This window comes from Mauremys reevesii, linkage group 25 (genome assembly GCF_016161935.1).
Source record: "Mauremys reevesii isolate NIE-2019 linkage group 25, ASM1616193v1, whole genome shotgun sequence".
Taxonomy (NCBI): Eukaryota; Metazoa; Chordata; order Testudines; family Geoemydidae; genus Mauremys; species Mauremys reevesii.
The window spans coordinates 15492104-15520092 of record NC_052647.1 but is presented as its reverse complement, the minus strand read 5'-3'; the positions used below and the strand labels follow the sequence as shown (position 1 = coordinate 15520092).

The 27989-nt window shown below is 67.3% G+C and overlaps 1 protein-coding gene across 3 annotated transcripts; it reads right to left on the bottom strand.

The window, feature by feature from the left end:
• Positions 1-55: 55 nt before the first annotated feature.
• On the bottom strand, positions 56-27069 carry KCNH3 (potassium voltage-gated channel subfamily H member 3). 3 transcript variants are annotated; one of them, XM_039514631.1, is made up of 15 exons: positions 26780-27069; positions 16364-16597; positions 15682-15813; positions 14510-14640; positions 13740-13989; positions 10198-10355; positions 9833-10040; positions 8408-8689; positions 7361-7560; positions 6471-6720; positions 5443-5654; positions 2298-2587; positions 1826-1932; positions 1122-1237; positions 56-911 (listed from the first exon to the last, which is right to left on the bottom strand). In XM_039514631.1, exons 1-15 carry the CDS (start codon positions 26856-26858, stop codon positions 339-341), a joined length of 3222 nt encoding a protein of 1073 aa, XP_039370565.1. In that variant the 5' UTR covers positions 26859-27069; the 3' UTR covers positions 56-338. The 3 variants fall into 3 exon arrangements, with proteins under 3 accessions (XP_039370565.1, XP_039370566.1, XP_039370568.1); XM_039514632.1 differs by having other exon boundaries at positions 1122-1198; XM_039514634.1 differs by lacking the exon at positions 26780-27069 and adding an exon at positions 18154-18232.
• Positions 27070-27989: the final 920 nt, after the last annotated feature.

The window sequence follows — 27989 nt, the reverse complement described above, 5'->3', positions numbered from 1 at the left end:
TGCTCTGCCACACGTCGCCAGGGCAGGGCCCTAAACAGACACAAGACCAGAGATCCAAAGGCAGCTGTTTTACTGTAAACAGGGAGGGGGAGGGGAAGCCCTATGGACTGGAAGCCCTGCTGCCCCCTACTGCCTCCCCAGCTCCACAGGCCAGGCGGGGCCCTGCCCCTGTGCCCTGGGGGCAGCTCTGCTCTCTCCCCCCGCGGCGCTGCTGGCTTGGGAACGAGGCCCGAGCCCCGTGGCCGGCGGGGGCTCCCACCAGGGGCTGTGCGGCCAGGCCAGGCCCCCTGGCTCTCCAGGGGGCAGAAAAATCCCAGTGTGTGTGTGGGGTGCAGCCTTCACATGCCTGTGCCCTCCTCCCGGGGCCAGCAGGGGGCGCCCACGGCACCGTGGCAGCCCAGCAGCACCATCTCCAGCCCGGGCGGGTCCCAGGGCAGAGGCAAAGTGGCCGGAGCTGGAGGTCCCTGGGGGTCCGTTTCAGTGGCTGGCGGAGCCTGTGGCGAATGCGTGGCCCCATGGTGTCCAGCCGGTGCTGCCGCGGGGCCGGCCACTGGCCACGTGCTGCCAAGCTCCGCCGGGGCAGGGGCCGCGTTAGCCGCGAGCTCCGCGTCCGTCCCCGCTGCCGAGGTCCACGGGGCGCCAGGCCAGGGGGGGCCCCAGGCCCACGGGGGTGCAGGCCGGGCGTGGGGGCAGGCTGCGTTGAGGCACGGGCCGGGCGCGGAGCTGTGCAGGAAGAAGGCCGGGATGCCCGTCTCCACGCGCAGCGGCTGCAGCAGGGTGGCGCCGGGGAAGGTGCCCTCGGGGCGGGCGAGCGGCGCCGGCGGCTGGGACAGCAGGAAGAGCTGCAGGGCCTGGCGCAGCGACTGCAGCCCCTCGCGCATCTGCAGGACCTGCCCCGACAGCTCGGCCACCTGGGGGCAGGGAGAGGGGGTGAGTGCCAGGGGCAGAGCTGCCCCCCCTCCCTGCTGATGGGTCCCTGTGCCAGGCCCTCTGCCCCCTCCCCTGGCCTGGGGCTCCCTGAACCCAGTGCCTGGTTACCCAGTACCAACGCTCTGCCCCACTGCCTGGGCCCGATGCCAGGGGCGCTGGCTGCCCATGGGCTGAGCCCCCCACGCACTTACCGCCTGCTGCAGCTTCTCGATGGCATCAGCGCCCGTCAGCTCCGCTGGGCCCAGGGGGATGGCGAGCAACCCGCTCTCTGGGGCAAGGGGAGACGGCAGCTTAGCGCCCAGCCCTCCTGGAGCAGGGGAGAGAACCAGGCGTCCTGACCCCCAGCCCCACCCAGAGCAGCAGAGAGAACCCAGGAGTCCTGACCCCAGCCCTCCTGGAGCAGGGGAGAGAACCCAGGAGGCCTGACCCCAGCCCCACCCAGAGCAGCGGAGAGAACCCAGGCGTCCTGACCCCAGCCCCACCCAGAGCAGCAGAGAGAACCCAGGCGTCCTGACCCCAGCCCCACCCAGAGCAGTGGAGAGAACCCAGGAGTCCTACCCCCCCAGAGCAGGGGAGAGAACCCAGGCGTCCTGGCCCCAGCCCCACCCAGAGCAGTGGAGAGAACCCAGGAGTCCTGGCCCCCAGCCCCACCCAGAGCAGGGGATGGGGAGAGAACCCAGGTGGCCTGACCCCAGCCCCACCCAGAGCAGTGGAGAGAACCCAGGAGTCCTGGCCCCCAGCCCCACCCAGAGCAGGGGAGAGAACCCAGGAGTCCTAGCTCCCAGCCCTCCTGGAGCAGGGGCGAGAACCTGGGAGGACCACCGCCCCCCCGCCACGCCCAGGGAGAGAACCCCGGAGTCCTAGTGCCCAGCCCCTGCCGGGGCGCTGACAGTACCTGGCCCGGTGGAGGGGCTGCTGCAGTCGGGGCCCGAGGGGCCGACCTGGAAGCTGAACATGGACTTATCCGAGCCGCAGGCGTCTTCCTCGATGCCGTCCACCACCCTGCAGTGCAGAGCGGCACCGTCAGGCGGGTACAGAGCCCCCCCCCCGGGCCATCAGCCCCAGGGCCGCCCAGCACAGGGCAGGGGGAGCAGGCTGGGAACAACCCCCCCCCATCAGCCCTGGGATGTCCAGCCTGGGGGGATCCAGGGGGCCCTGGGACCCCAGAGCTCCCGAGCAGGGGGGCTCCATCCGCCCCCCCCCATTAGCCCAGGGCCACCCAGCTGGGTGTCCCCAAAGGGCTCAGGCCCCCAAACCGCCCCGGGGGGGGGGTCGTTGCCTAAAGCCGCAAGGGCGGAGCTGAGCCGCGTGCCCAGCCCCCGGGGTAACCAGCAGGAGACACCCCGACCCCCCCATCACCACCTTACCTGGGGCTGAGGTCGGGGGGGCCCAGCCAGGGCAGGTCGTGGCGCTGCAGGGCCTGGGGGCCGGCAGCGGGGGGCAGGCGCCGCGGCCGGGGCAGGACGCCCCTCCTGGGTGACAGCAGCTTGGCTCCCACGGCCGAGGGGGGGCCGCCAGGGGGTGGCTGGGGGCTGGACGAGGCCTCCAGGGCTGGGCCGGCTGGCGAGCGGGGCGGGGGCACCGGGGAGGCCTGCGCAGCCTCGGCCGCCTTGGCCTCCAGCAGGGGATTGTCACCGTTCAGCGAGCTGGTGTCGGCCTGGGGGGGGGCAGGAGGGGGTCAGTGCGGGGGAGGGGCTCCCTGGCCCTGCATCTGCCCCCCACGCCCGGTGCCAGGTCACCACCCCCTGCCCAGGGGTTCTCGCGTGATGCCTGCGCCCAGCCCGAGCGGCCTTTTCTCGCTGACAGAAGAACAGTCAGACCAAGGGTCCATCCAGCCCAGCGGCCTGTCGGCCGACAGCGACCAGTGCCGGGGGCCCCCCAGGGAGTGACCCTAACCGGGAATCATCCAGTGACCCAGCCCCTGTCGCCCGTTCCCAGCTTCTGGCAAAGGCCAGGGACCCCGTCCCTGCCCAGCCTGGCTAGGAGCCATCGCTGGACCCCGGCCTCCAGGAACGGCGCTAGGTCTTTTCTGAACCCTGTTAGCGTCTTGGCCTTCACAACATCCCCTGGCGAGGAGTCCCACCGGTGCCTGCGCTGTGTGAAGCAGAACTTCCTTGACTTTGTCTTACACCTGCTGCCTGTTAATTTCATTGGGTGACCCCTAGTTCTGGTGGTACGAGGCGTAAAGAACACGTCCTTAGTCACTGGCTCCTCCCCGGGCAGGAGTTTACAGCCCAGGATTCAAGGGGTGGGCGGCCCGTGGATTTATATAGCGGCAACATGATAGTTTCTGTCTTATTATCCAGCTGTTTAACTAACTTCCTCGTTTGTGTGTCGTTCCCCTTCCTGAAACCAAAAGCTGCGGCGCTGGGCTGCTGGGCTGGTTTCCCCGCCACAGGGCTGGGAAATGTAACTCTAGTACGGGCACTAGTGCCAAGCGGGGCAGCTCCAGTCACCGCTTGGCCCAGAGCCTGTGCTCCACGTAGGACTAACCCAAGCATTGCCGCCGCGCTTGTGGGGGCCAGGACTCGCTGCGCCAAGAAGCAGCCATTGAAGGTGTCAAGAAACTATCTCTGCAGCCCGTCCCGAGCTGACATGGACCCACTCAATCCCCCATTACTCGTGTAATAGCCTCTCTGATCTCCCTGAGCATTTCCCAGCCACTGGCCCGATCCTGCTCAGGTGCTCGGTGAGGGATCCCTGCCGCTGTGTTCTCATTAGCAGAGCCTGGAATTACTGGCCAGAGAGAGTCTATGGTGCAGTTTGAGTCATTTACTATTTTTACTTCATTTGCTCGGACGGTTTCACCCCTAGCCCCCTCGCCAGCACGCGCTGCTCTGTCCGGCCGATGGATTTTTGTACCCTGGTGTTACTGCGTCCCATTGATTAGCCTCATTCCACCAAGCGTCCGTGGTGCCCGTTCTATCAGTCTCCTCGTGTTATACGAGGCCCTCGCCTTCACCCAGCTCCGTATTCAGACTCCCAGCACCGGGATATCAGCACTCTAAACACTTGTCACTTTTCAGCTGTCTGCCATTACATGATGTAACTGAATGGGACTTTTTTTTCATTTGACTGTTTCTCATCAGCTCCTACCTGTATTTTACCATCTTCCATCCTCTCCTCCTTACTAGGCCCTAGACAATCTCCATGAAGAGATCCTCCCCTAAGGGATGTCTCTGTTCGAACCACCTGCTCCTCTGCACCTCTCAGCTTTCCCCCAGCCCTTACGTTTTCCCCGTTCCTAATAAATCTAAACCCCTCCTCCCTACACCATCGTCTCAGCCCTGAGACCCTCCAGTTCTGCCTGTGTACCTGCCCTGCGCGTGGAACTGGAGGCATCTCAGAGAAGGCCACCATGGAGTCCTGGACTTCAGTCTCTCACCTAGCAGCCTGAATTTGGCCTCCAGGACGTCTCTCCTACCCTTCCCTATGTCACTGGTACCTACATGAACCATGACCACTGGCTCCTCCCCAGCACTGCACATACGTCTGTCTAGATGCCTCGAGAGATCCGCACCCTGCGCACCAGGCAGGCAAGTCACCATGTGGTTCTCCCCGTCATCGCAAACCCAATGATTGAATCCCCCATAACTAATACCTGTCTCAGTGTCTCTTCCTAACAGCTGGAGTTCCCTCCCCCGGAGAGGTGTCCTCAGTGCGAGAGGAGCCCACGACATCCCCTGGAAGGAGGGTCCCAACGATGGGATTGTTCCAGTTGGGTGTTCTCCTTCCCTGGGACTTTCATCCACCCCACCAGCACACAGGCCGTCAGACCAGGGGTGGGACATTCTGTGCCCCAGAAAGTCTCCTCTATGTGCCTGTCTGTCCCCCTCAGCTCCTCCAGCTCCGCCACCCTGGGCTCCAAAGCCCGTACTCGGGCTCTGTGGCCCCTTGCCCCGAACGCCCACGGACGCCACCCGCCCACAGACGTGCTGCATTGGGTGCAATACACTCGGTAGCCCCCGCGCTGCTGCTGGATTCTGCCTGGTCCCCGGGTCACTCCCGCAGCCCCTTCCTTGGGGGTTGATTCGTTTTTACTGTGGGGGTATTTGACTAAGTTTCAGGAATGTTAAGTGATGGTTGGGACAGGAAGGGAGGGGCCCCCCATGGGCTCAGGAGGGCGGGGGGGGGGGGGTCAGGGAGGCACCAACGCCAACCCCTGCCCTGGAGTGGGCTGAGACCAGGGTGACGCTCTGAGTGTGAGATAATAGCTCATTGGAAGGGGACACAGGGCCAGAAAGAGTTAATTACCTCCCAGGTGCCCTGACCTACGTCACCAGCGAGATACCCCAGACGCTGGCTGGGAAATCTAAGGACTGGCAGATCCACCAGCGGTTGGGGTTTGTCTGGCTGCCGTTCACCCTGATTGAGTGACCTCGGCTGGCTCCCCCGGGCAGCCCCCTCACACCCAGCCTGCACGACTGGTCAGGGCGAGCCCCCCGCCCCCGCAGCACTGGGGCTGGAGCAGCTCGCCCCGGTGAGCCCCCCGCCCCCGGCCCCGCCCCTCACCTGGGCCCCGGCGCTGCCCAGGTTGTAGCTGAGCTCGGCGCGGATCTCCTGGCGGAACTTGCGGGCGAACTCGGGGTACAGCCCCAGGCTCTCGCCCAGCCCCCGCAGGCTCAGGCACTGCAGGTCGCAGTACGTCAGGCCCTTGACGTCCGCGTTGGCCTTGATCACGTGCTCCTGGCCCGAGAGGTCGCAGCCCAGCAGGTCGCCCTTCCCTAGGAGCAAACGGCGGGTCGCTGACGCCCTAGGGTGCAGCAGGCCCAGTGCCCCCCCTCCCCCCGGCCAGGCGTTACAGCCCATCTGGGGCCCTGGGGGGAACAGCCTCGGCCGCTGCACCCGCTGACAGGGGGGGAAACTCATCCCCATCCCTATACCACAAAACCAGCAGAGACCCCCAGGGCTGGGCTAGCAGGGGGCTGCGGGTCGGGAGTGAGGGGCACCGGCAGAGCTGGGGCGGGGGGAGCCCAAGGCTGGGCTAGCAGGGGCTGCGGGTCGGGAGTGAGGGGCACCGGCAGAGCTGGGACGGGGGGAGCCCAAGGCTGGGCTAGCAGGGGCTGCGGGTCGGGAGTGAGGGGCACCGGCAGAGCTGGGGCGGGGGAAGCCCAAGGCTGGCGGGTTGGGAGTGAGGGGCAGCGGCAGAGCTGGGGGGGGGGGAGCCCAAGGCTGGGCTGGCAGGGGCTGCGGGGCGGGTGTGCGGGGCAGCGGCAGAGCTGGGGGGGGGGGAGCCCAAGGCTGGGCTAGCAGGGGCTGCGGGTCGGGAGTGAGGGGCACCAGCAGAGCTGGGGGGGGGGGGAGCCCAAGGCTGGGCTAGCAGGGGCTGCGGGTCGGGAGTGAGGGGCAGTGGCAGAGCTGGGACGGGGGGAGCCCAGGGCTGGGCTAGCAGGGGCTGCGGGTCGGGAGTGAGGGGCACATGCTCAGTGAAGCCGCTGGCTTAGCCGGCACCGTGACCAAGCAGAGAGAGAGAGAGTGTGTGGGGGGGGGAAGTGGCCCCGTCCCTGCCTGATTCCCCCCTGCCCCCGCATGCCTCAGACCTAGGATGGCCAGGACGGTGTCGTCCCTCAGCACCTCCATGGAGCCCGAGCCCACGAAGTAAAGGGCCTGCAGGGCGTCGCCGCGGCGGATGAGGAACTCGCCCGGGGTGCAGAACGCCGGCTTGATGCTGAGCGAGAGGGCGCGGAGGCAGCCCCGACTCGCCGCCTCGAACACCGGCAGCTGCAGCAGCTCCTTGTTCAGGTGCATGGCGATGTCGGCCCGCAGCTCGTCCGGCAGGCTCCGCAGCAGCTGGGCGGGGGCCGGGGGGGAGCAGAATTAACGAACCCAGCTCCTGCTCGGGCAGCCTAGCCCCTCCCCCCCACGCCAGCCCCGGCCCCGCCCCCTGCCCAGAGACGCCAGTAGAGACAAAACAGGCTGCTCCCTGGGCGCCCGACTTCCCCCCTGGCTGCAGGCCAGCCCCCTATGGAGCCCCCAGCCTTCTAGCAGGCCCAGGAAAACCCCCACCCCGCTCTTCGAGTGAGAGCTGGTCATTTGAACACAGTTTTCAATGCACCAAGGCCCCACCCCCCACCCCAGTCCTGAACCCCCGCCAACTCGCTCCGTTCCGGCAGAGAGTGATGCATGGGCCCTGCCCACCACCCTGGCGGGGAGAGGTGAGATGGCCAAAGGGGCGGGCGGGGAGGATGGGGGTGACGAGGTGGGTGGGGGAGGGGTAGGAAAACAGGGGGCTGGCGGGGGAGGGGACCGGCGGGGGAGAGGCAGAGAAGCGGGGGAGGGCCGGTGGGGCTGGTGGGGAGGGGCAGGGCAGCAGGGGAGGGGCGGAGGGGCCGGTGGGGAGGGGCAGGAAAAGAGGGGGCCGGCGGGGAGGGGCGGGGAGGGCCGGCGGGGAGGGGCAGGGCAGCGGGGGAGGGGCGGGCCGCGGGCTCACCTCGTGGGTGTCGATGCCGTTGTGCAGGGCCCAGCTGGTCTGGAAGAACTCCAGCATGCGCTGCTTGAGTGCCTTGGGGATGCGGTGGATGCGGATGAAGTCCCGCAGGTCGCGGGTGCGGCTGTGGTAGAGGAAGCGCCGGGCGTACATGCGCTGGATAATGGCCGTCACGTTCCCGAACACCACGGCGTGCATCAGCGCTGCGGGGAGAGCGGGACGGGGTCGGGCCTGGCCGGGCGGGGGCGGGGAGCCCGGACGCCTGGGTTCGCTTTGGAAGGACAGGGCCCAGGAAGGCTCAGGGCAGAGCCAGACTGAACCGATCGCTCCCACCCAAGCGCTTGGTAGAGACCCACTCGGGGGGCTGCGGGTCGGGAGTGAGGGGCACCAGCAGAGCTGGGGGGGAGCCCAGGGCTGGGCTAGCAGGGGCTGCGGGTCGGGAGTGAGGGGCATTTGCCACCCATGGGTGGCAGAGCAGGGGGTGCCTGGGTGCTGGGTGGGGGAGGGGGCCACCTTCTGCAGCTAGTGATCCCCCTTGGCAGCATCTGTGGGTGAAGCCCCCGCCCGCCCGCCCACTCACACGACAGGCGCTCACCCGTCTCCATGGCAACTGCCCATTGCCGTATCCAGAGCCCGGGTGAGACTGTGGGGATGGGGTGGGCACTGGCGGTTGGGGGGGGCACTGCTACTTCCCCCCCAGGGTCCCCCCAGGGCTCCCCCAGCCCATCCCTTGTTAGGAGGCCAGGATGCAAAGTGCCCAGGAGACGAGGTCACTGGGGTCCTGGTACAGAGATGGGGGAGCAGCCTGATCCCCCCCTGCTGGTCACACCCAGTATCTCCCCCGCCTCACCCAGCACCTAACTCCCCGGGGCACCTCCCATGCCCTGGTTCCCCTCCCTGCCAGGCCGCCCTCTGCCCACTCACACCTCTGTCAGCCCCCCCGGCCTCCTGGTGCCCCTCACCCTGGCCTCAGGGCCCTGCCCCCCGGTGCCCTGAACTCCATGTCCCGCAGCCCCCCCACTCCCTCAGTGCCCTGCCCCCGCCCCTCACCCCCGATGAGCATGGTGCAGATGGAGAAGATTTTCTCGGTGTCGGTGTTGGCCGAGACGTTGCCGAAGCCGACGCTGGTCAGGCTGCTGAGAGCGAAGTAGAGGGAGGTGAGGTAGGAGCTGCGCAGAGATGGGCCCCCCAGCAGCTCCCAGCTGCTCCCGTTGAGGCTGCAGTTGGCCTCGGGGGGCCCCCCCGGGCCCGTCCCGTTGGCCGGGGATCGGCAGCTCTTCCTCGCCAGGTAGTAGGGGCTCTCGAGACGCCGCGCCAGCTCCTGGAGCCAACCTGGGGGGGGAGAGACGGGTCAAAGCCCCCCTGGGGCAGAGCCAGGCTGGGACGAGCTGGGGCAGGGGCCCAGAGGGAGGGCCTGACCCCCGGCGGGAGCGAGCCCAGGGCAGGGGCAGGCTGGCTGGCGGGGGATGGGCTTCGTAGGGGCACCTCAGCCTGTGTGCTGGGGGGGGGATGTATGTGCACACATGTATGTCTGTAGCTATGCATGCGCCCCCCGCGTGTGCACATGGGTCACAGAGGCAGGTGCACACGAGTTGTGAGCGAGTGTGCGATCACACACGTGTCAAGCAGAGCAGCGGGTGTGCGCCTATTGTGACTGAGCATGCGATTGCACCTGTGTGGTGCAGAGTGGCAGGTGAACCTGTTGGGGTGTGCCCTGTGCACACACACGTGGTGCAGGTGTATGCCTGTTGTGACTAGGTGTGCAATCGATCACAAGTGGTGCAGAGCAGTGGGTGCACGCCTGTTGTGATTGGCTGTGAAATCACACACGTGGTGCAGCACGGCGGGTGCACCTGTTGTGACTGGGCGTGCAATCGCACGTGTGTGGTGCGGAGTGGCGGGTGCACCTGTTGTGACTGGGCGTGCAATCGCACGTGTGTGGTGCAGCACGGCGGGTGCACCTGTTGTGACTGGGCGTGCAATCGCACGTGTGTGGTGCGGAGTGGCGGGTGCACCTGTTGTGACTGGGCGTGCAATCGCACGTGTGTGGTGCGGAGTGGCGGGTGCACCTGTTGTGACTGGGCGTGCAATCGCACGTGTGTGGTGCAGCGCGGCGGGTGCACCTGTTGTGACTGGGCGTGCAATCGCACGTGTGTGGTGCAGCGCGGCGGGTGCACCTGTTGTGACTGGGCGTGCAATCACACGTGTGTGGTGCAGCGCAGCGGGTGCACCTGTTGTGACTGGGCGTGCAATCGCACATGTGTGGTGCGGAGTGGCGGGTGCACCTGTTGTGACTGGGCGTGCAATCGCACGTGTGTGGTGCGGAGTGGCGGGTGCACCTGTTGTGACTGGGTGTGCAATCGCACGTGTGTGGTGCAGCGCGGCGGGTGCACCTATTGTGACTGGGCGTGCAATCGCACGTGTGTGGTGCGGAGTGGCGGGGGTGCCCCGTGCACACGCGTGTGCCCCACATACCGATCTCCGGCAGCTCCGAGCGGCTGCTCTCGATCTCCAGCTGGCCGATGAAGAACCAGACGCAGGCGACCCAGTGGGCCAGCAGGGCGAAGACGATCATGAGCAGCGTCAGCACCACGGCGCTGTACTGCGAGTACCGGTCCAGGTTCGGCAGCAGCCGCAGCAGCCGCAGCAGCCGCACCGTCTTCAGCAGGTGAGCCCCGAAATACTGCGGGGAGAGAGCGCGGGGGTGGGGAAGGGCCCTGCGGGGCTCCCCCAGCAGGGGGGCTGAGCCTGGCAGAGGCCGCTATGGGGCTAGAGCTGCTAAGGCCCAAGGCTGGGGGTGGCTCGGTCCCTCCCCTCCGCGCCCCCCGGGGCCGACTCACCACGTTGACCTTGAAGGCGTAGAGCAGGTCGAAGGGCAGGGCGGCGAGCAGGTCCAGCAGGAACCAGCTGGTGAGGTAGTGCAGGAAGATGGAGTGCGGGTCGAACACCACCTGGCCCGACTTGCTGACGAAGGTGGTGCGGAAATTGAGCACGATGTCTGCGGGGAGCACAGCGCCCGCGGGGTTAACGTGGGGGGGGAGTCACCAGTGAACTGAGCTCAAGGGCTTCAGCGCAGCCCCCGGGGGGAGGAGGGGTCCCGCCCTGCGAGCAGCGCCAAGCAAAGAGCCACGGCTGGGACGGCAGGGGCTGCGGGTCGGGAGTGAGGGGCACCGGCAGAGCCAACAGTGGGGTAGCCGGGCAGGGGGCTGCGGGTCGGGAGTGAGGGGCACCGGCAGAGCCGGCAGTGGGGTAGCCGGGGAGGGGGCTGCGGGTCGGGAGTGAGGGGCACCGGCAGAGCTGGCAGTGGGGTAGCCGGGCAGGAGTGAGGGGCACCGGCAGAGCCGGCAGTGGGGTAGCCGGGCAGGGGGCTGCGGGTCGGGAGTGAGGGGCACCGGCAGAGCCGGCAGTGGGGTAGCCGGGCAGGGGGCTGCGGGTCGGGAGTGAGGGGCACCGGCAGAGCTGGCAGTGGGGTAGCCGGGGAGGGGGCTGCAGGTCGGGAGTGAGGGGATGTGAGGAAGTGGGACTGTTCTTAATGTTTCCTCTGAATACTGTGTGGCTGCCTCAGTTTCCCCTGTGCATTTCTTAAGTCTCTAGGTGGTGGGATTGTGACGTTATTGACATAGTCTGGGACCCTATAGAACATGGTTGCAACCAAAGTCCTGTAGTGGCACCAAAGCTCACATAAAGGGGGGGAGGGGTAGCTCAGTGGTTTGAGCACTGGCCTGCTAAACCCAGGGTTGTGAGTTCAATCCTTGAGGGGGCCACTTAGGGATCTGGGGCAAAATCAGTACTTGGTCCTGCTAGTGAAGGCAGGGGGCTGGACTCAACTCAGTGACCCTTCAGGGTCCCTTCCAGTTCTAGGACAGGTATGTCTCCATTAATTCTTATTTTTTTATTTATTTAGGTTCTGGTTTGCTGGTTAGGATGCTGCTGTCTGCATGTGTGTATCATTTTTGTAGCTGAAGTTGTGAGAATTGGCTCTGTCCTGTCTGTATTTCACACTTGTGCTGTGCTGCTGGGTGACACCCCAGACAAGTTGGTGTTAGCTCTGCCTGGCTGCTTGATGGCCCATCAGCTACACAATTGACTCATTGACAGGAGGCAGATCCGCCTTGTACTCAGCAAAGTGCAGGGATTTGTCCATGTGACTCCAGACTCCATTTTGCTGTAATTTTCCACAGTGGGGACAAAGAGGGTCTTACACCTGGAAAAGCCTATCTAAGGCTGATGCCTCATCTCCATCTGGTCTTCAATCCTGCTTCTACCTCTGGAGGGCTTTGCTACAAACTGAAGCTCTGAGCAAAGGGCTGAGTGACCCATCCCAGCGGGGGATGTTCCAGAGACTTGATTTGAACCTGCAGTTTATTCCATCCCTGCTACAAGCCTGAACCAAGACCTTTGCTATTACTGGATGTAATTGATTCCATTGAACCAATTCTAGCTCTCAGCTCTACCTTTTTCCCTTTATGAATAAACCTTTAGGTTTTAGATGCTAAAGGATTGGCACCAGCGTGATTTGTGGGTAAGATCTGGTGTGTATATTGACCTGGGTCTGGGGCTTGGTCCTTTGGGATCGAGAGAACCTTGTTCCTTTATTGGGTTGTTGGTTTTCGTAACCATTCGTCCCCAGGACGAGTGCACTGGTGGGGATACTGGGAGACTGGAGTGTCGGAGGGAATTGCTTGTGTGACGTGTGGTTAGCCAGTGGGGTGAGACCAAAGTCCTCTCGGTCTGGCTGGTTTGGTGCCTTAGAGGTGGAGAAACCCCAGCCTGGGGCTGCAACTGCCCTGTTCTAAGCAACTTGTCCTGAATTGGCACCTCAGTTGGGTCCCACCAGAACTGCAGCATTGCAGGGATACAGGCCAGTGTGCATAAGTCACCGACCCTCTGTCTCCTGGCAACAAATGGCCGGGGCCCTTCCCCCCTGCAAGGGGACACTAAAGGTGAACAAAGGAATCAGGTGACCTCCTGGCCCAGGAAAGAGACAAAGGCCAGAGAGGAGGGGCTGGAGGGGGTGTCAGTTGGGAGCTGGCTGGGGACGGGAAGTGAGGGCAGACGTGGGGGTCTGGCTCGCTGGGCCCCAGAATGGACCCGGCCAAGGGGTCCTGTTCTCTGTACCTACAAGCTCTGTGTTAGACCCTGTTCCTGTCATCGAATAAACCTCTGTGTTACTGGCTGGCTGAGAGTCACGTCTGACTGCGACGTGGGGGGGCAGGACCCTGTGGACCCCCAGGACCCCGCCTGGGCGGACTCGCTGGGGGAAGCGCACGGAGGGGCAGAGGAGGCTGAATGCTCCAAGGAGAGACCCAGGAGGTGAAGCCGTGGGAGCTTCTTGCCCTGCAGCCAGGCTGCTCCGAGGGAGAGGAGGCTCCCCAGAGTCCTGCCTGGCTTGGTGGGGAGCAGTTCCAGAGCAGCGCCCGGGGACTCCGTGACAGGGGCACCGGCAGAGCCGGCAGTGGGGTAGCCAGGCAGGGGGCTGCGGGTCGGGAGTGAGGGGCGCCGGCAATGGGGTAGCCAGGCAGGGGGCTGCGGGTCGGGAGTGAGGGGCGCCGGCAGCGGGGTAGCCGGGCAGGGGGCTGTGGGTCGGGAGTGAGGGGCGCCGGCAATGGGGTAGCCGGGCAGGGGGCTGCGGGTTGGGAGTGAGGGGCACCGGCAGAGCCGGCAGCGGGGTAGCTAGGCAGGGGGCTGCGGGTCAGGAGTGAGGGGCGCCGGCAGCGGGGTAGCCGGGCAGGGGCTGCGGGTCGGGAGTGAGGGGCACTGGCAATGGGATAGCCGGACAGGGGGCTGCGGGTTGGGAGTGAGGGGCGCCGGCAGCGGGGTAGCCAGGCAGGGGGCTGCGGGTCGGGAGTGAGGGGCGCCGGCAGCGGGGTAGCCGGGCAGGGGATGCGGGTCGGGAGTGAGGGGCGCTGGCAATCGGGAAGCCAGGCAAGGGGCTGTGGGTCGGGAGTGAGGGGCGCCGGAAGCGGGGTAGCCGGGCCGGGGGCTGTGGGTGGGGAGTGAGGGGCGCCGGAAGCGGGGTAGCCGGGCAGGGGCTGCGGGTCGGGAGTGAGGGGCACCGGCAGAGCCGCAGCGGGGTAGCCGGGCAGGGGGCTGCGGGTCGGGAGTGAGGGGCGCCGGCAGCGGGGTAGCCGGGCAGGGGCTGCGGGTCGGGAGTGAGGGGCGCCGGCAGCGGGGTAGCCGGGCAGGGGGCTGCGGGTCGGGAGTGAGGGGCGCCGGCAATGGGGTAGCCGGGCAGGGGGCTGCGGGTTGGGAGTGAGGGGCGCCGGCAGCGGGGTAGCCGGGCAGGGGGCTGTGGGTCGGGAGTGAGGGGCGCCGGCAGCGGGGTAGCCGGGCAGGGGCTGCGGGTCGGGAGTGAGGGGCACCGGCAGAGCCGGCTCCTTACCCAGGATGAAGAGGATCTCCACGCACAGGTCGCAGACGCTGGGGGGGCCGCGGCCGGCCGTGAGCCCCTCGTCGGAGCCGGCGCCGACACAGACGCTGTAGGGCACCGTCACGGCCACGTAGAGAGTGGCCAGCAGGATGAGCCCGTCCCAGCCGGCCTTGAAGGCGCCGTAATGCAGCAGGATGAAGGGCGACTTCCGGATCGCGGCCACCTTGTACTCGGGGAGCGAGGGCTTGTCCCCGAACACGCCCTGGGCGAGGGGCTGGGGTCAGCGCCGGGGTCAGCCCCTCCCTCAGGGAACCCCCCAGCCTGCCCCAAACCCCTCCGACCCCGGCAGCCCCCCGCCCTCAGGGAACCCCCCCAGCCTGCCCCGAACCCCTCCGACCCTGGGAACCCCACAGCCTGCCCCAAACCCCTCCGACCCCTGGGAACCCCAGCCTGCCCCAAACCCCTCCGACCCCGGCAGCCCCCGCCCTCCCTCAGGAACCCCCAGCCTGCCCTGAACCCCTCCGACCCAGGCAGCCCCCACCTCAGGGAACCCCCCAGCCTGCCCTGAACCCCTCCGACCCCGGCAGCCTCCCGCCCTCCTCAGGGAACCCCAGCCTGCCCCGAACCCCTCCGACCCAGGCCCCCGCCCCCAGGAACCCCCAGCCTGCCCCAAACCCCTCCGACCCAGGCAGCCCCCGTCCTCCCCAGACCCGTCCGACCCAGGCAGCTCCCTCCTCTGGGACCCCGCCTGCCCCAACTCAGGGTCTCGTCCCCCCATGCACCTTGTTGAGCTTGTGTTTGCTCCTGCCCTGTTTCTGCAGCTGCCCGGAGAGGTGATAGAGCACAGCCCGGCTCCGGCGCCGGTTGGCATTGAACCCTCTGGCGCCGGCCCGGCTAAACCGGCGCTTCCCACCTGCCCGAGAGAGGGGGGAGCAGCCAGACGTTAGGGGCCCCCGGGGGCGTCAGCATCTACGGTCCCTCTACGCTGCGCGGCCGCCCCTCCCCCCAGTCCAGGGGCTGCTGTGGGGAGAGCTGGGGGGAGGGGGGGGGAGTCCTCTCTCCCTGGCGCAGCCCCAGGGCAGCCTGCACCCCAAACCCCTCATCCCTCCCCGCCCCAGCCCCCACACCCCAAACCCCTCATCCCCTCCCCGCCCCAGCCCTCCCACACCCCAAACCCTCATCCTCCCCGCCCCAGCCCCCACACCCCAAACCCCTCATCCCCTCCCCGCCCCAGCCCCTCCCACACCCCAAACCCTCATCCTCCCCGCCCCAGCCCCCACACCCCAAACCCCTCATCCCCTCCCCGCCCCAGCCCCTCCCACACCCCAAACCCCTCATCCCCGCCCCAGCCCCTCCCACACCCCAAACCCCTCATCCCCCGCCCCAAGCCCCTCCCACACCCCTCATCCCCGGCCCCACCCCAGAGCCCCCTCCCACATCCCAAACCCCTCATCCCCGGCCCCACCCCAGAGCCCCTCCCACACCCCAAACCCCTCATCCCCGGCCCCACCCCAGAGCCCATCCCCACCCCGAGCCCCCTCCCACACCCCAAATCCCTCATAACTGGCCCCACCCCAGAGCTCGCCCCACCCCGAGCCCCCTCCCACACTCCAAACCCCTTGGCCCCACCCCCTCCACATGAATTTTGTCACCTCCATATTGGTGCACGTAACGAAATCCATTCCACACGCATGTCGTGTGCATCTGTGTAACATGCAACCCCCGCATCCAACCTGGGCCATTCTCCACTCATGGACCCGGCCCCTGCAGCTTGAGCGAGAGGAGTCGCTCCACCAGATGGCAGCAGTAGCAGGCTGTTACCCAGCCTCTGACGGGCCCACGATTTGCTTGGCCAGCGAGCAGGAGTGTCTGGGTCTGTCTCTAAGGCCCAGTTGCCATGGAGATTGCCAGCAGACCCCCCCCTGCAATGCCCCCCAGACCCCCCCCCACGCACCTTCCTTCCAGCTCTCGGCACCCGGCCGGCTCTTGCTGTCTGTGATGTCCTTGTGGGAGACCAGGAAAAGCGCCACCTCGCCCTTCTCGTTCTTAATGGGCACCACGTCCAGGAGGCACCAGAAGGGGGTACCTGGGGGACAGTGGGGAGCTGCTAACGGCCCGGAGCGCTGTGCTCACCCCCCTTGCCCCCCAGGGTGCCAAGGGGATTAGCCCCTCCACCCCCCCCACCAGAAGTGAAGGGGAAACTGAGGCACAGAGCAAGCGAGGGACTTGCCTCTGAGCGTGTGCAGCAGGGCAAAGCTGGGGAGAGACCCCAGGAGTCCTGGCTCCCAGCACCGTCCCCCCTGCTCTAAGTAATAGACCCCCCCTCGCAGAGCTGGGGAGAGACCCCAGGAGTCCTGGCTCCCAGCCCCGTCCCCCCTGCTCTAAGTAATAGACCCCCCCTCGCAGAGCTGGGGAGAGAACCCAGGAGTCCTGGCTCCCAGCCCCGTGCCCCCTGCTCTAAGTAAGAGACCCCCCCTCGCAGAGCTGGGGAGAGAACCCAGGAGTCCTGGCTCCCAGCCCCGTGCCCCCTGCTCTAAGTAAGAGACCCCCCCTCGCAGAGCTGGGGAGAGAACCCAGGAGTCCTGGCTCCCAGTTGCAGCCCTGCTGGGGGCCGAGTCCCCGCCCTGTTCACTCACCGCTCTTCCTGTAGAGGATCAGCTCAGCCTTGAACTCCTGGCGCTCGTCCAGCGCCCTGCGGATCTGCTGGCGGACGAGCTCGCTGGTGTCGGGCCCGTAGAGGAAGGTGCAGGCGCAGCAGCGCTGCATGACCTCGGCCCGCGAGAAGCCCGTCAGCTCGCAGAAGCCGTCGGAGCAGTAAACCACCGGGAAGCTGCTGCGCACCTGCGCATTGCCCAGCACAAAGTTACTGTCTGCAAAACACGAGGCGCCAGCGTGGGGACGGGCACCCGGCCCCGGGCAGAGCGGCCAGCACCGGGGCAGGGCGTGGGGACGGGCTCCCAGCACCAGGGCAGGGCGTGGGGACGGGCTCCCGGCCCCGGGCAGAGCGCCAGCACCGGGCAGGGCGTGGGGACGGCTCCGCCCCGGCAGAGCGGCCAGCACCGGGCAGGGCGTGGGGACGGGCTCGCCCGGGCAGGGCGTGGGGACGGGCTCCCGGCCCCGGGCAGAGCGGCAGCACCGGGCAGGGCGTGGGGACGGGCTCCCGGCCCGGGCAGAGCGGCCAGCACCGGGCAGGGCGTGGGACGGGCTCCGTCCCGGCAGAGCGGCCAGCACCGGGCAGGGCGTGGGGACGGGCTCCCCCTGGGCAGAGCGGCCAGCACCGGGCAGGGCGTGGGACGGGCTCCCAGCCCCGGGCAGGGCGTGGGACGGGCTCCCGGCCCGGGCAGGGCGTGGGGACGGGCTCCCAGCACCAGGGCAGGGCGTGGGGACGGGCTCCCGGCCCGGGCAGAGCGGCCAGCACCGGGGCAGGGCGTGGGGACGGGCTCCCAGCACCAGGGCAGGGCGTGGGGACGGGCTCCCGGCCCCGGGCAGAGCGGCCAGCACCGGGGCAGGGCGTGGGGACGGGCTCCCGGCGCGGGGCAGGGCGGGGGGACGGGCTCCCGGCCCCGGGCAGAGCGGCCAGCACCGGGGCAGGGCGTGGGGACGGGCTCCCGGTCCCGGGGCAGGGCGTGGGGACGGGCTCCCAGCCCTGGGCAATGCGGCCAGCACCGGGGCAGGGCGTGGGGACAGGCACCCGGCCCCGGGCAGAGCGGCCAGCACCGGGGCAGGGCGTGGGGACGGGCTCCCGGCTCCGGGCAATGCGGCCAGCACCAGGGCAGGGCGTGGGGACGGGCACCGGTCCCGGGCAGAGCGGCCAGCACCGGGGCAGGGCGTGGGGACGGGCTCGGCCCCGGCAGAGCGGCCAGCACCGGGCAGGGCGTGGGGACGGGCTCCCAGCCCGGGCAATGCGCCAGCACCGGGGCAGGGCGTGGGGACGGGCTCGGCCCGGGGCAGGGCGTGGGGACGGGCTCCCGGTCCCGGGCAATGCGCCAGCACCGGGCAGGGTGTGGGGACGGGCTCCCGGCCCGGGCAGGGCGTGGGGACGGGCTCGGCCCGGGCAGGGCGGGGGGACGGGCTCCCGGCCCCGGGCAGAGCGGCCAGCACCGGGGCAGGGCGTGGGGACGGGCACCCGGCCCAGGACAGGGCATGGGGATGGGCACCCGGCCCCGGGCAGAGCAGCCAGCACCGGGGCAGGGCGTGGGGACGGGCTCCCGGCTCCGGGCAGAGGGGGACGGGCACAGAGCAGGGCACAGAGAAAGGCATCGGGACAGGGTGTGGGAAGTGCCAGGCCGGTCTTGCTGTGGTCCTGGGGGGTGCAGGCGGGACTGGAAGGCTGGGATGGGGGGAGGGGCAACCCAGGGGCCCAGCCCCCATCTTCCAGGTGCCCGGGGGCGTCTGCACCCGCAGGCCCCACTCGGGCTATTTTTACCCCGCGGCTCCTGGCGCGGTTACTCATCTCTGCGCCATTTGGACAGAACCTGCCTCGTTCGCACCAGCTGAGAGCCGGAGCCCACTCCCAGCCCTGCCTCATTTGCATACATTTGCAGTTGAACAGCAGCAAGGGGGGGGCACAAGCGGGGTGGGGGAAGGGAGAGAACGGCTGCTCCCAGCCTGACCCCCCAAGGGAGTTTTCAAACCTGGAGGCCCCCCCGCCCCACCACCCGCCCTGGGGACCTTGCTCCACGTGGGGGCCAGGCTGGGGGGGCTCTGTCCCGCTGTGGAATGTAACACGGGTTCCCAAAACTAAAGAGGATTGGGGGGGAGGGGGCACCCCCCCCGGTCTGATCAGACCAGCCCCCCCCCAGCGCTCAGCTCCTGGGCTGCGGCTGTAAATCAGCCCAGGTAACGGGCCCCCCTGGGGGCGGCTCCACCAGCTAATTGGGCTCAGCTGCAGGAGCGGCTCCCCCGAGAGGCAGCGTCGCTGCACCCCAGCCTGGCTCAGCCGTAAAGTGCCCCCCCAGGGGGGGTCCCACATGGGCCCGGTGCTGAAACAACAACACAGCTCAGAGCCCCTGGCCTGGCCTCCTGCCCCAGCCCGCGACACCAGCTGGGCCTGGTCCGCGCTCAGACCCGGGCGCCGGGCTGGGCCTCGGCCGCGCTCAGACCCGGGCGCCGGGCTGGGCCTCGGCCGCGCTCAGACCCCGGCGCCGGGCTGGGCCTGGTCCGCGCTCAGACCCCGGCGCCGGGCTGGGCCTGGTCCGCGCTCAGACCCGGGCTGGGCCTGGTCCGCGCTCAGACCCCTGTTGGGCCTCGGCCGCTCTCAGACCCCGGCTGGGCCTCGGCCGCGCTCAGACCCGGGCTGGGCCTCGGCGCCAGACCCCAGTTGGGCCTCGGCCACGCCAGACCCGGCTGGGCCTCGCCGCGCCAGACCCGGCTGGGCCTCGCCGCGCCAGACCCGGGCTGGGCCTCGGCGCTCAGACCCCAGTTGGGCCGCTCAGACCCCAGTTGGGCCTCGGCCGCACTCAGACCCGGCTGGGCTCGGCTGGGCCTCGGCCAGACCCGGCTGGGCCTCGGCGCGCCAGACCCGGGCTGGGCCTCGCGCCAGGCTGGGCCTCGGCGCTCAGACCCGGCGCTGGCTGGGCCTCGCCGCTCAGACCCCGGCTGGGCCTCGGCCACGCTCAGACCCCGGCTGGGCCTCGGCCGCGCTCAGACCCCGGCGCCGGGCTGGGCCTCGGCCGCGCTCAGACCCCGGCTGGGCCTCGCCGGCTGCATCTCCTCCCCCAGCTCCAAGCCAGCGGCCAGGCACCGAGGGGATAACCCAGCCCGAGGCTCCGGCCTGGCCCAACACCCAGCTGGGGCTCAGGGCTGCTAGGCCCTAGCACGCCCCGGCAGCGGGCTCTGACCCAGGCGCTGCAGAGAGAGCAGGTGCCCAAGCAGGGAGATTTCAGATGAGGCATAAACCACCCTCACCCCCAGCCTGACCCGCAGGCCCCTGGGCAGCATGGTTACATGCTGCTCAACAGCTGCTGCATCCCACCCCAGAGGCAGCTGCATTTCAGCGCTGAGCAATCCCTGGGCGGCGTTGCCATGTGCCACTAAACCACTGCTGCATCAGTGCCGAGTGCCCCTTTGCACCCAGGCTGGGGGCTGAGAAGGGCGCAGGGAAAAGCATCACACCCAGCGGGTGGGTCCCCGCCCGCCGCACCACGCCAGGGCCGCCTGTGCGAACCCCGTCAGCCCCGGAGCCACATGTCCAGTCTCTGCTGTTTACAGCCAGGCCCCTGGGCCTCCCCAAGGAACCCGCCTCTGGGGATGGGACCCCAGCCCGAGGGCCCCCCGCATCGCCACCAAGGCTCGTCTCGGGGCTTGTCGCCCTGCACCCCCTGGCAATGCCGGCTCCTCGCTACGCCCCTGCTCACCCAGGCTGACAGCGCTGCGTGTGCCGCAGGCACCCAGGCCCTCCTCTGTAATTTGCCTGCTGATGTTACTCACTGCAAGCTGGGGAGGGGGAAGGGGGCTTGGGTATTTATAGCAATCAGCTCCTGGAGCAAGGATCCTCCATTCCCCAGACAGCTGGGCAGGGCGCGTGAGCAGCAGTGTCCGGAGCACAGGGAAACTGAGGCAGAGAGGAGCTGGGAACTGTCCAAAGTCACCCCACATCTCCAGCTCCAAGGGCTCTGAACGCCCCCCCTCCCCCTCCAAGCAGAGCTTCGAAATCCACAGACTGGGGCAGGCGTCTGGGCATCACCCCTTCCCCCAGGCCCCTTTCTCACCTGTCTCCCCTACATCCCACCCCCAGCAGAGGCCAGGCCTCCCCCAGGCCCCCGGCTTGGGCTGCTCCCAGCCAGGCTCAGATTAACCCGCTCAGCCCCCCAGGAGAGGCCCTGGGTTGGGATCTGGCCCGTGGCATGTGATCCCACACGTGTGCGTGACAGCTGGCGTGTGCAGGGGGTGCAGGGCGGGGGGACAGTCACACATCTGCCCCCACCCCCCAGCTCCTGCTTCCCCAGGGCCCGGCCCCAGCACAGGTGGCAGAGCCATTGTTCTGTTCTCAGCGAAGGCTATTTATACCCGGGGACACCACGTGCTGCTGTCTATAACCGTATCCTTCCGCCTACTCAGGGAAAGTAGTCTGTCTGTAGAGCAAACTCGGGGCGAGCGCTCGCTCAGGCTGGGGCCGGGCTGGTCTCCCCTCGGCCAGGCGTCCTGCAGCGGAGAGCGGGTGCTGGGGGGGGGACGACCCATCTGCCCCAGCCTGGGGAAATAGCTCTGCCTGGGCACCAGGAACCACCAGAGCTCGGGCTGGGAGCCTGCACCTCCGTGAAACGCGGTTCATCTGCGAGTTGGCACCTCTAGCGCTGGGGGCGGGTGGGGTCAGCCCCCTCCTGAGCCCCCCTCCTGCAGCACAGGCCCCCTAGCGCCGCACTGCCAGAGGAGAGCGCCCCCTGCTGACCCCCCGCCCTGCAGCACAGCGCCCCCTAGCACCCAGGCAGGAGAGCTGGGGAGACCACCCCCTGCTGAGCCCTCACCTGCTCCCTGCAGCACAGCGCCCCCTAGCGGCCAGGCCAGAGAGCCGGGAGAGCGCCCCCGGCTGACCCCCCGCCCTGCAGCACAGCGCCCCCTAGCGCCCAGGCCGGAGAGCCGGGGAGAGCGCCCCCTGCTGACCCCCCGCCCTGCAGCACAGCGCCCCCTAGCGCCCAGGCAGGACAGCCGGGGAGAGCGCCCCCTGCTGACCCCTGGCTCCCTGCAGCACAGCGCCCCCTAGTGCCACACAGCCAGGGGAGAGCGCCCCCTGCTGACCCCCCGCCCTGCAGCACAGCGCCCCCTAGTGCCCAGGCTGGAGAGCCAGGGGAGAGCGCCCCCTGCTGACCCCCCGCCCTGCAGCACAGCGCCCCCTAGCGCCCAGGCCAGAGAGCCAGGGAGAGCGCCCCCTGCTGACCCCCCGCCCTGCAGCACAGCGCCCCCTAGCGCCCAGGCCGGAGAGCCAGGGAGAGCGCCCCCTGCTGACCCCCACCCTGCAGCACAGCGCCCCCTAGCGCCCAGGCTGGAGAGCCAGGGAGAGCGCCCCCTGCTGAGCCCCGCCCTGCAGCACAGCGCCCCCTAGCGCCCAGGCTGGAGAGCCAGGGAGAGCGCCCCCTGCTGAGCCCCGCCCTGCAGCACAGCGCCCCCTAGCGCCCAGGCCGGAGAGCCAGGGAGAGCACCCCCTGCTGACCCCCCGCCCTGCAGCACAGCGCCCCCTAGCGCCCAGGCTGGAGAGCCAGGGAGAGCGCCCCCTGCTGAGCCCCGCCCTGCAGCACAGCGCCCCCTACTACCACACTGACGGAGGGACGAGCGCCCCCTAGTGAGTCCCACCCTGCTCCCTGGGGGCCTTGGGGGTTTGCTTAGACGTCTCCCAGGCACAGAGCGACTGGGCTGAACCTGGCGTTGCTTTGAGGCCCGACGCGCTCGTGGCACGAGGGGCAGCCAGTGCAGCCGCAGGCCGGACGCCTCTGCAGGATTCACCCCGGAGAGGGAGGGGTGGCAAAGCAGGAGGTGGCAGCCTCAGGCCAGGCCAGCTGTGGGGCTGGGGGCCAGGGGGATCCTCACTCCCCGTCCATGCACCACCTGCTGCAGCTGCGGCGCTGCTCGCGGGAGAGCGGGGAGCTGTGGGGAGTGGGCGGAGCAGGAGGACGGGGGAGTCGGCCACCTGCTGTGCAGCCAGATGGGAGGCACCTATGCCGGGCCGGTATCTGGGGCTGCTGCCCAGCCCAGGGCAATGAGCAGAGATGCTGTTGGAGGTTTCTGCAGCTGGACATTCAGGACTGTGCCCCAGTGAGACGAGCTAGGCTGGCAGCTGGGGAGCCCAGCGCCACCTTGGGCCTGTCTCAGCCCCTCCCTTTGCCTCAGTTTCCCCAGGGATAAGTCCGTTGACCTAGCCTAGAGGGGGAGCTCCTGGCACCGCACCCCTGACCTCTCCCTGCTGCCTACACGCCATGGGGCATCTGCTTTGCTGCTCACAGCCACAGGCTGCCTCCGCTCGCTGGGGGTGGCAGGGGCGCCCGCTCTGGAGGACACTCACTCCCACTTTGGTTTCAGGGAGATTGTTCGACGGGTTATGGTAGCACCTCGAAGCCCCACTGGGCACAGAGGAAGAGACCTAGAGAGGGGAAACTGAGGTACAGAGAGATGACGCCTCCGTGGCAGAGCTGGGAACCAAACCCAGGGGCCGATTCAAAGTCTGAACCGTGAGCCCAGCCCTCCCGGCGGTGGGTGTTTGCTGGCCCCAGGAAGGCCAAGCCAGCCCCACGTCCAGCGGGCTCCAAGCCCCACAGAGAAGCTAAGAACATAAGAATGGTCAGACTGGGTCAGACCAAGGGTCCATCCAGCCCAGTGTCCTGGCTGCCGACAGCGGCCAGTGCCAGGGGCCCCAGAGGGGATGAACAGAACAGGGACGTTCCCCCCAACGCGACCAGCCATCCACCCCAACCTGCAGCAAGGACACCGGAGAAATGGACATCCCACGGGATTGTCTAACCCAGCTGTGGGATTATACATCCTCAGGCACCAGACCCCTCCAGCAGTGACCCTGGCCCGTCTGTGCACACGCACACAGAGCCCAGCAGCCGGGCTGGTGTGACCTCGCTCACCCCCCCACACACACACTGTGAGGGAGCTGGACGTGACCCCGTATTCAGTTTGCCTGACCCCCTCCATTAAAAAACCACCTCCAGGGTTTGCAGCAGGCTGGTGAAGTGCAGCAGGAAGAGAGCCCTGGGGCCAGGGAAGTACCTTTTCTTTGGCCCATGAAATTCCAGCCAGGTTTGGCTGAGATAGCAACTTTTTAAGCCCCAGCCTGTGTTGCCAGCAGGGCAAAATCCTCATTGAACGTGAACATTCCCCTGCGCAGGGCCCGCGTCCTGGCCGAAGCAGCAGCACGCTGCACAGGAAAGGCCTGGGAAACAGACATCTTCTGCGGAGAGGAGGGAGACCCCAGCTGGGCTCTCTCCTGCCAAGCCCCGGTGGGCCAGGCCATGGGCAGGGCCCAGAGAAGGACTCATGAACCGGTCAGTATTTGTATCCTGCTCAGTCAGCAGCTCCTGCCGTTGTTGCAAGGAACAGAAACGGGGTTTTCTCAGGTGCCCTCCTGCCCCACCAACAGCCCCGACCCTGACAGCACCGTGGTCCCCCCGGGAGAGCCAGGGAAACAGAGACTTGCCCCAGGCCACAAAGGGAATCGGGGCAGAAGCAGATTTGCCCTCAGGACCACCTGACTCCGAACCCGGTGCTCACTCCGCCAGGCCAGGCCAACGCTCGGCACCGCTGCAACTTAGGCTCCAGCTGGCTTAGACTGGACACTCGGGGGGGGGGGGGGGGCGTTGCTGTCAGTGACATGCCCGGCACCGTGCAGGGACTCGGTGGCAGAGGCTGGGATAGAATCCAGCTCTCCAGGGCAGCATTTGGCTGCCTTAACCCTGAGACCTGGCTTCACTCACGGCAGCTCTTCCGGCCCAAGAGCCAGGGAGCTTACAGACAGCCCCAAGCACTGCGCAGTGGCCCCAGGAACAGGCCGTCCAGCACGGGGAGTGAGCCAGGGCTCGGGGCACAGGCCTCTGGCATTTCCGGAATGCTTGGCTTTGCACCGTCAATGTTCGTGCAATGCAGGTTTGTGTGTTGTTCATCTCTCGCCAATATACACCTCAATCCTGTGTGTATCTGTGTACACACACACTCTCTATACACCACCCAGGCACTCCAGTACGCCCGGAGTAGGAATCCGACTGTCCATACATTTGTGTGTGGAGATACAAAACTATTTACACCTCTCCTGGTGAACACTGCACACTCGACACAGAACTCGACGGCAGAAACAGAACCTACATGCACGAGTGTCCCTAAGTGTGTATCTGCCGATCACAGGAGTGGTGCTGCATTGAGTGTGTGGATACACAGAGACACTCACTCCCGTAGCTATAATACAGCAGCACTCTGCTAGGTATGGGATGGTCCATATTCGCACAAGTGCACAACAGCAGAGCTGTCGAATTATTGTGCACCCCCCCAGCCATAGGCTGTGTCTGTGCACACCCAAGAGTGATGCTGCCACAGGCGAGTGGGAACTCTACACACAGACACGGACAGCGGCAGCACTGGGGAGTTGGTTGGTGTGTAATTGCACAGCACTGTGTGTGCATGTTTGTGCCTGCGTGTTTGTGCGTGTGTATGCGTGTTTGTGCGTGTTTGTGCATGTGTGTGTGTCTGTGTGCGTCTGTGTGTGTGTGCGTGTTTGTGCATCTTTGAGCATGTGTGTGTGTTTGTGCATGTGTGTGCGTGTTCTGTTACTACAGCTCCTCGCGTTTCGAATTCAAGGAACCATTGTGGTCTGGTCTGTGCTCCTGCAGGGCACAGGCCGGAGACCTGCCCCAAAGTCATTCCCAGAACAGATCTACAAACCAGCCAGTCGTGATCTAACAGCCCTGGGCTGGAGAATCCCCCGGACCCTTGGGGCTGCAGATCTGGGTTCTGTTTTCTCTCTGACATGACACGAGAGACGCGCTCATTTCTTCCCAGAGGAGAGGAGCAAACGTGTTTGTGCAGTTCCACTCGCCAGCGCGGCTCCCACACGGGTGAGACCTGTGACACCTGAGGTCTCTGGGCATCCAGCAGAGATTGGCCTTTCGGAGCCGCCCAGGCCGGGACTGTGACGTCCCCTTTCCGAGAGCTGCTTCTTTGCCGCCTGGGTCTCACTTTTCCAAACAAGACTAGAAAACTGCAGCTGCTTTGGGTGCGAACTCCACATCTGGGGATTTCCCTGACGGCCCAAACCCCTTCACAGGAGTTTGTAACTCACATTGCAAGGTCCCTGCTGCATCTTGAATCACACCCAGTATAGCAGCTCGCTGTGTGTGTCCCTGTGTCGCTGTGTGTGTGTCTGTCGCTCTGTGTGTGTGTGTCACAGTGTTGCTGTGTGTGTGTATGTGTGTGTGTCACTGTATGTGTGCGTGTCACTGTGTGTGTCACTGTGTTGCTCTGTGTGTCTGTGTGTGTCACTCTGTGTGTGCGTGTCACTGAGTGTGTGCGTCACTGTGTTGCTGTGTGTGTATCACTGTATTTGTGCATGTGTGTCTACGTGTGTGTCACTCTGTGTGTGTGTGTGTGTGGCTGTGTGTGTGTGGCTGTGTGTGTGTGTGTGTGGCTGTGTGTATATATATATACGAGCGAGAGATCTGCCTGGGTTGGCTGGGATAATGCTCAAATTACCGACCAGCCCTGCTGCTGTGATGTTACTAAGTATTACACAAGAGGACCATGTATTTATAGATTATCGCGGGTGGGTTTTTTGTGTCTCTAGTTTAAAAGCCCCTTAAAAGACACAGGATCTAAAGACATTGTCACTCCACTCAGCCAGGGGGTGAATTAAATCGCTCCTCTGGGTCCCCCCCCCGACTTGGCTACTCCAAACACTTGGGGGACAGACCCGAGACTGCGGCTGGAGCTCTCAAAGAAGCCAGGAAACCAGTCGCCACTGGGCTCCCTGAGGGGCCGGGCCTCAGGACTGACCCTGGCCAGCAGAAGTGGCCATCAGGCCAAGGCGGTTTTAGATCCCACAGAGCAAATGAAATTGGCCTGAAAGTTCCCCTGGTGCCAGCCACTGGGACCTGGGTTCTCCCCCCACCGCCCAGCAAGGGAAACCCCCAGCGTGGGGCCAGCTCCCAGCTGTGTCCTGCAGGGAGCCCCGGCTGTCCACACTGGGCGCTCCCTGGGTCGATGTAAGTTACCTCACTCGGGGTGTGAAGAGGAGACGCTCCAAATAACCAGATGACTCCGGTGGATCTGGCCCCAAATGCCTCCCACGCACAACCCCCCTCCCCACCCCCCGGGCCCAGCCCGGACAGCGGGAGCATTTGGGAGTTTGGGGGTCGGAGGGTCCCACTGAAAACAACCCCCCAGTTCAACCCAACGAGCCCCGTGTTCCAGGGGCCGGCGGCTCCCCCAGCACGACCGAGGGGCTGTGGACGGAAGATCAGCCCCGGGTCGGTGGCGATTCCCCGCCCCCCAGCCCGGAGCTCGGTTCCCGGCCCGCGGGCCATTCAGGGCGCCGCCCGGACGCGCGGGTGATGGGGGCAGCGCTCACTCACGTGTCCCGTCGAAGCGGGTGGCGATGGTGTCCAGGAAGGTGTTCTGGGGCGCCAGCAGCCCCCGCATGGCCGCCGGCATGTCAGGACGCGGGGGAGGCTCCCTCCATCCTGCCGCGGAGCCGCCCCCCCGGGGGGGGTCGGATTAAATCGGCAGCTAACCCGACCCCCCCTCGGCCAAGCGGCGGAGCCCGAGCCCCGGGCTGCCCCCAGCGCCCCGGAGCAGAGCCGCCGGCTGCGCCGTCCAGTGCCCCGGGCAGGGCGAGCGGAGAATCCCGGGCTCGCAGCCCCGGCCCCAGCGAGCTTCTCCCGAGCCCCCGGCCAGGGCACAGCGCAGCGCAGCCCGCCCCCGCCGCGCTTCCGAGCCCGCCCCGCGCCCCCTCCCGGCTGCCCCGCGCCGCCCTGGCTCCGGAGCCGCGTGGAAACGCTCCCGGGCGGGGCGCCCCCGGGAGCCCGGCCGGGGAGGGGCAGAGCCGCCCCCCGCTCAGCGGTTACCTGCGCCCGGCCAAGGGCTCCCGGGTTCCAGTCCCGGCTGGGCGTGGGGGGGGGCTGGAGTCAGGACTCCTGGGTTCTTCCCCTGGCTTTGCCACAGACGGGCGTGGGGGGGGTGACCCCAGGGGACCCCTCTTTGCCCCGGGCCCCCCAGCGGCAGGATGCAGGAGGGGCCAGACTCGTTCCCCTCCCTGAGCAGAGCCAGCCCCCCCCCCAGCCGGGGAGCATCAGGGCCTTGGCCCGTAGTGCAGAGCCCCCACCCCCAGCCAGCGCTTATTGCAAAGGGGGCGGGGCTGGGGTGTCTCCTCTGGTCCCGTTGCAACTTGGCCGGGAATTACGTAAACACCAGAGATCCCGGACCCCGGCCCAGCAGGTGGGATCAGGAGGTGGGTGCAGGTGGGATCAGGGCACAGACCCCAGCTGACAGCAGGGCTCAGTGGTGCCGGAGGCTGCCCAGAGCGCGTTGCGGCCGGGGAACGGGCAATGCCCAGCCACAGTAGCCCAGGGCCAGCCAGCCAGGGGCTGGGACATCCAGCACTGAGCCTGGTGACCCCCCCCCCCCCAACAAGCGTCTTCCTTCCCGCCAGCCTCGGGCTCTGCTTTACTGACACTGCAAACGCCTGGGGCGGGCAGGGGGCGCGCTGGGGCCGGGCAGTGCCGTGCCGTGCCAGGCCAGGCCAGGCCCTCCTCGCAGCTGGGGCTGGAGTTCAGGCCGACCCAA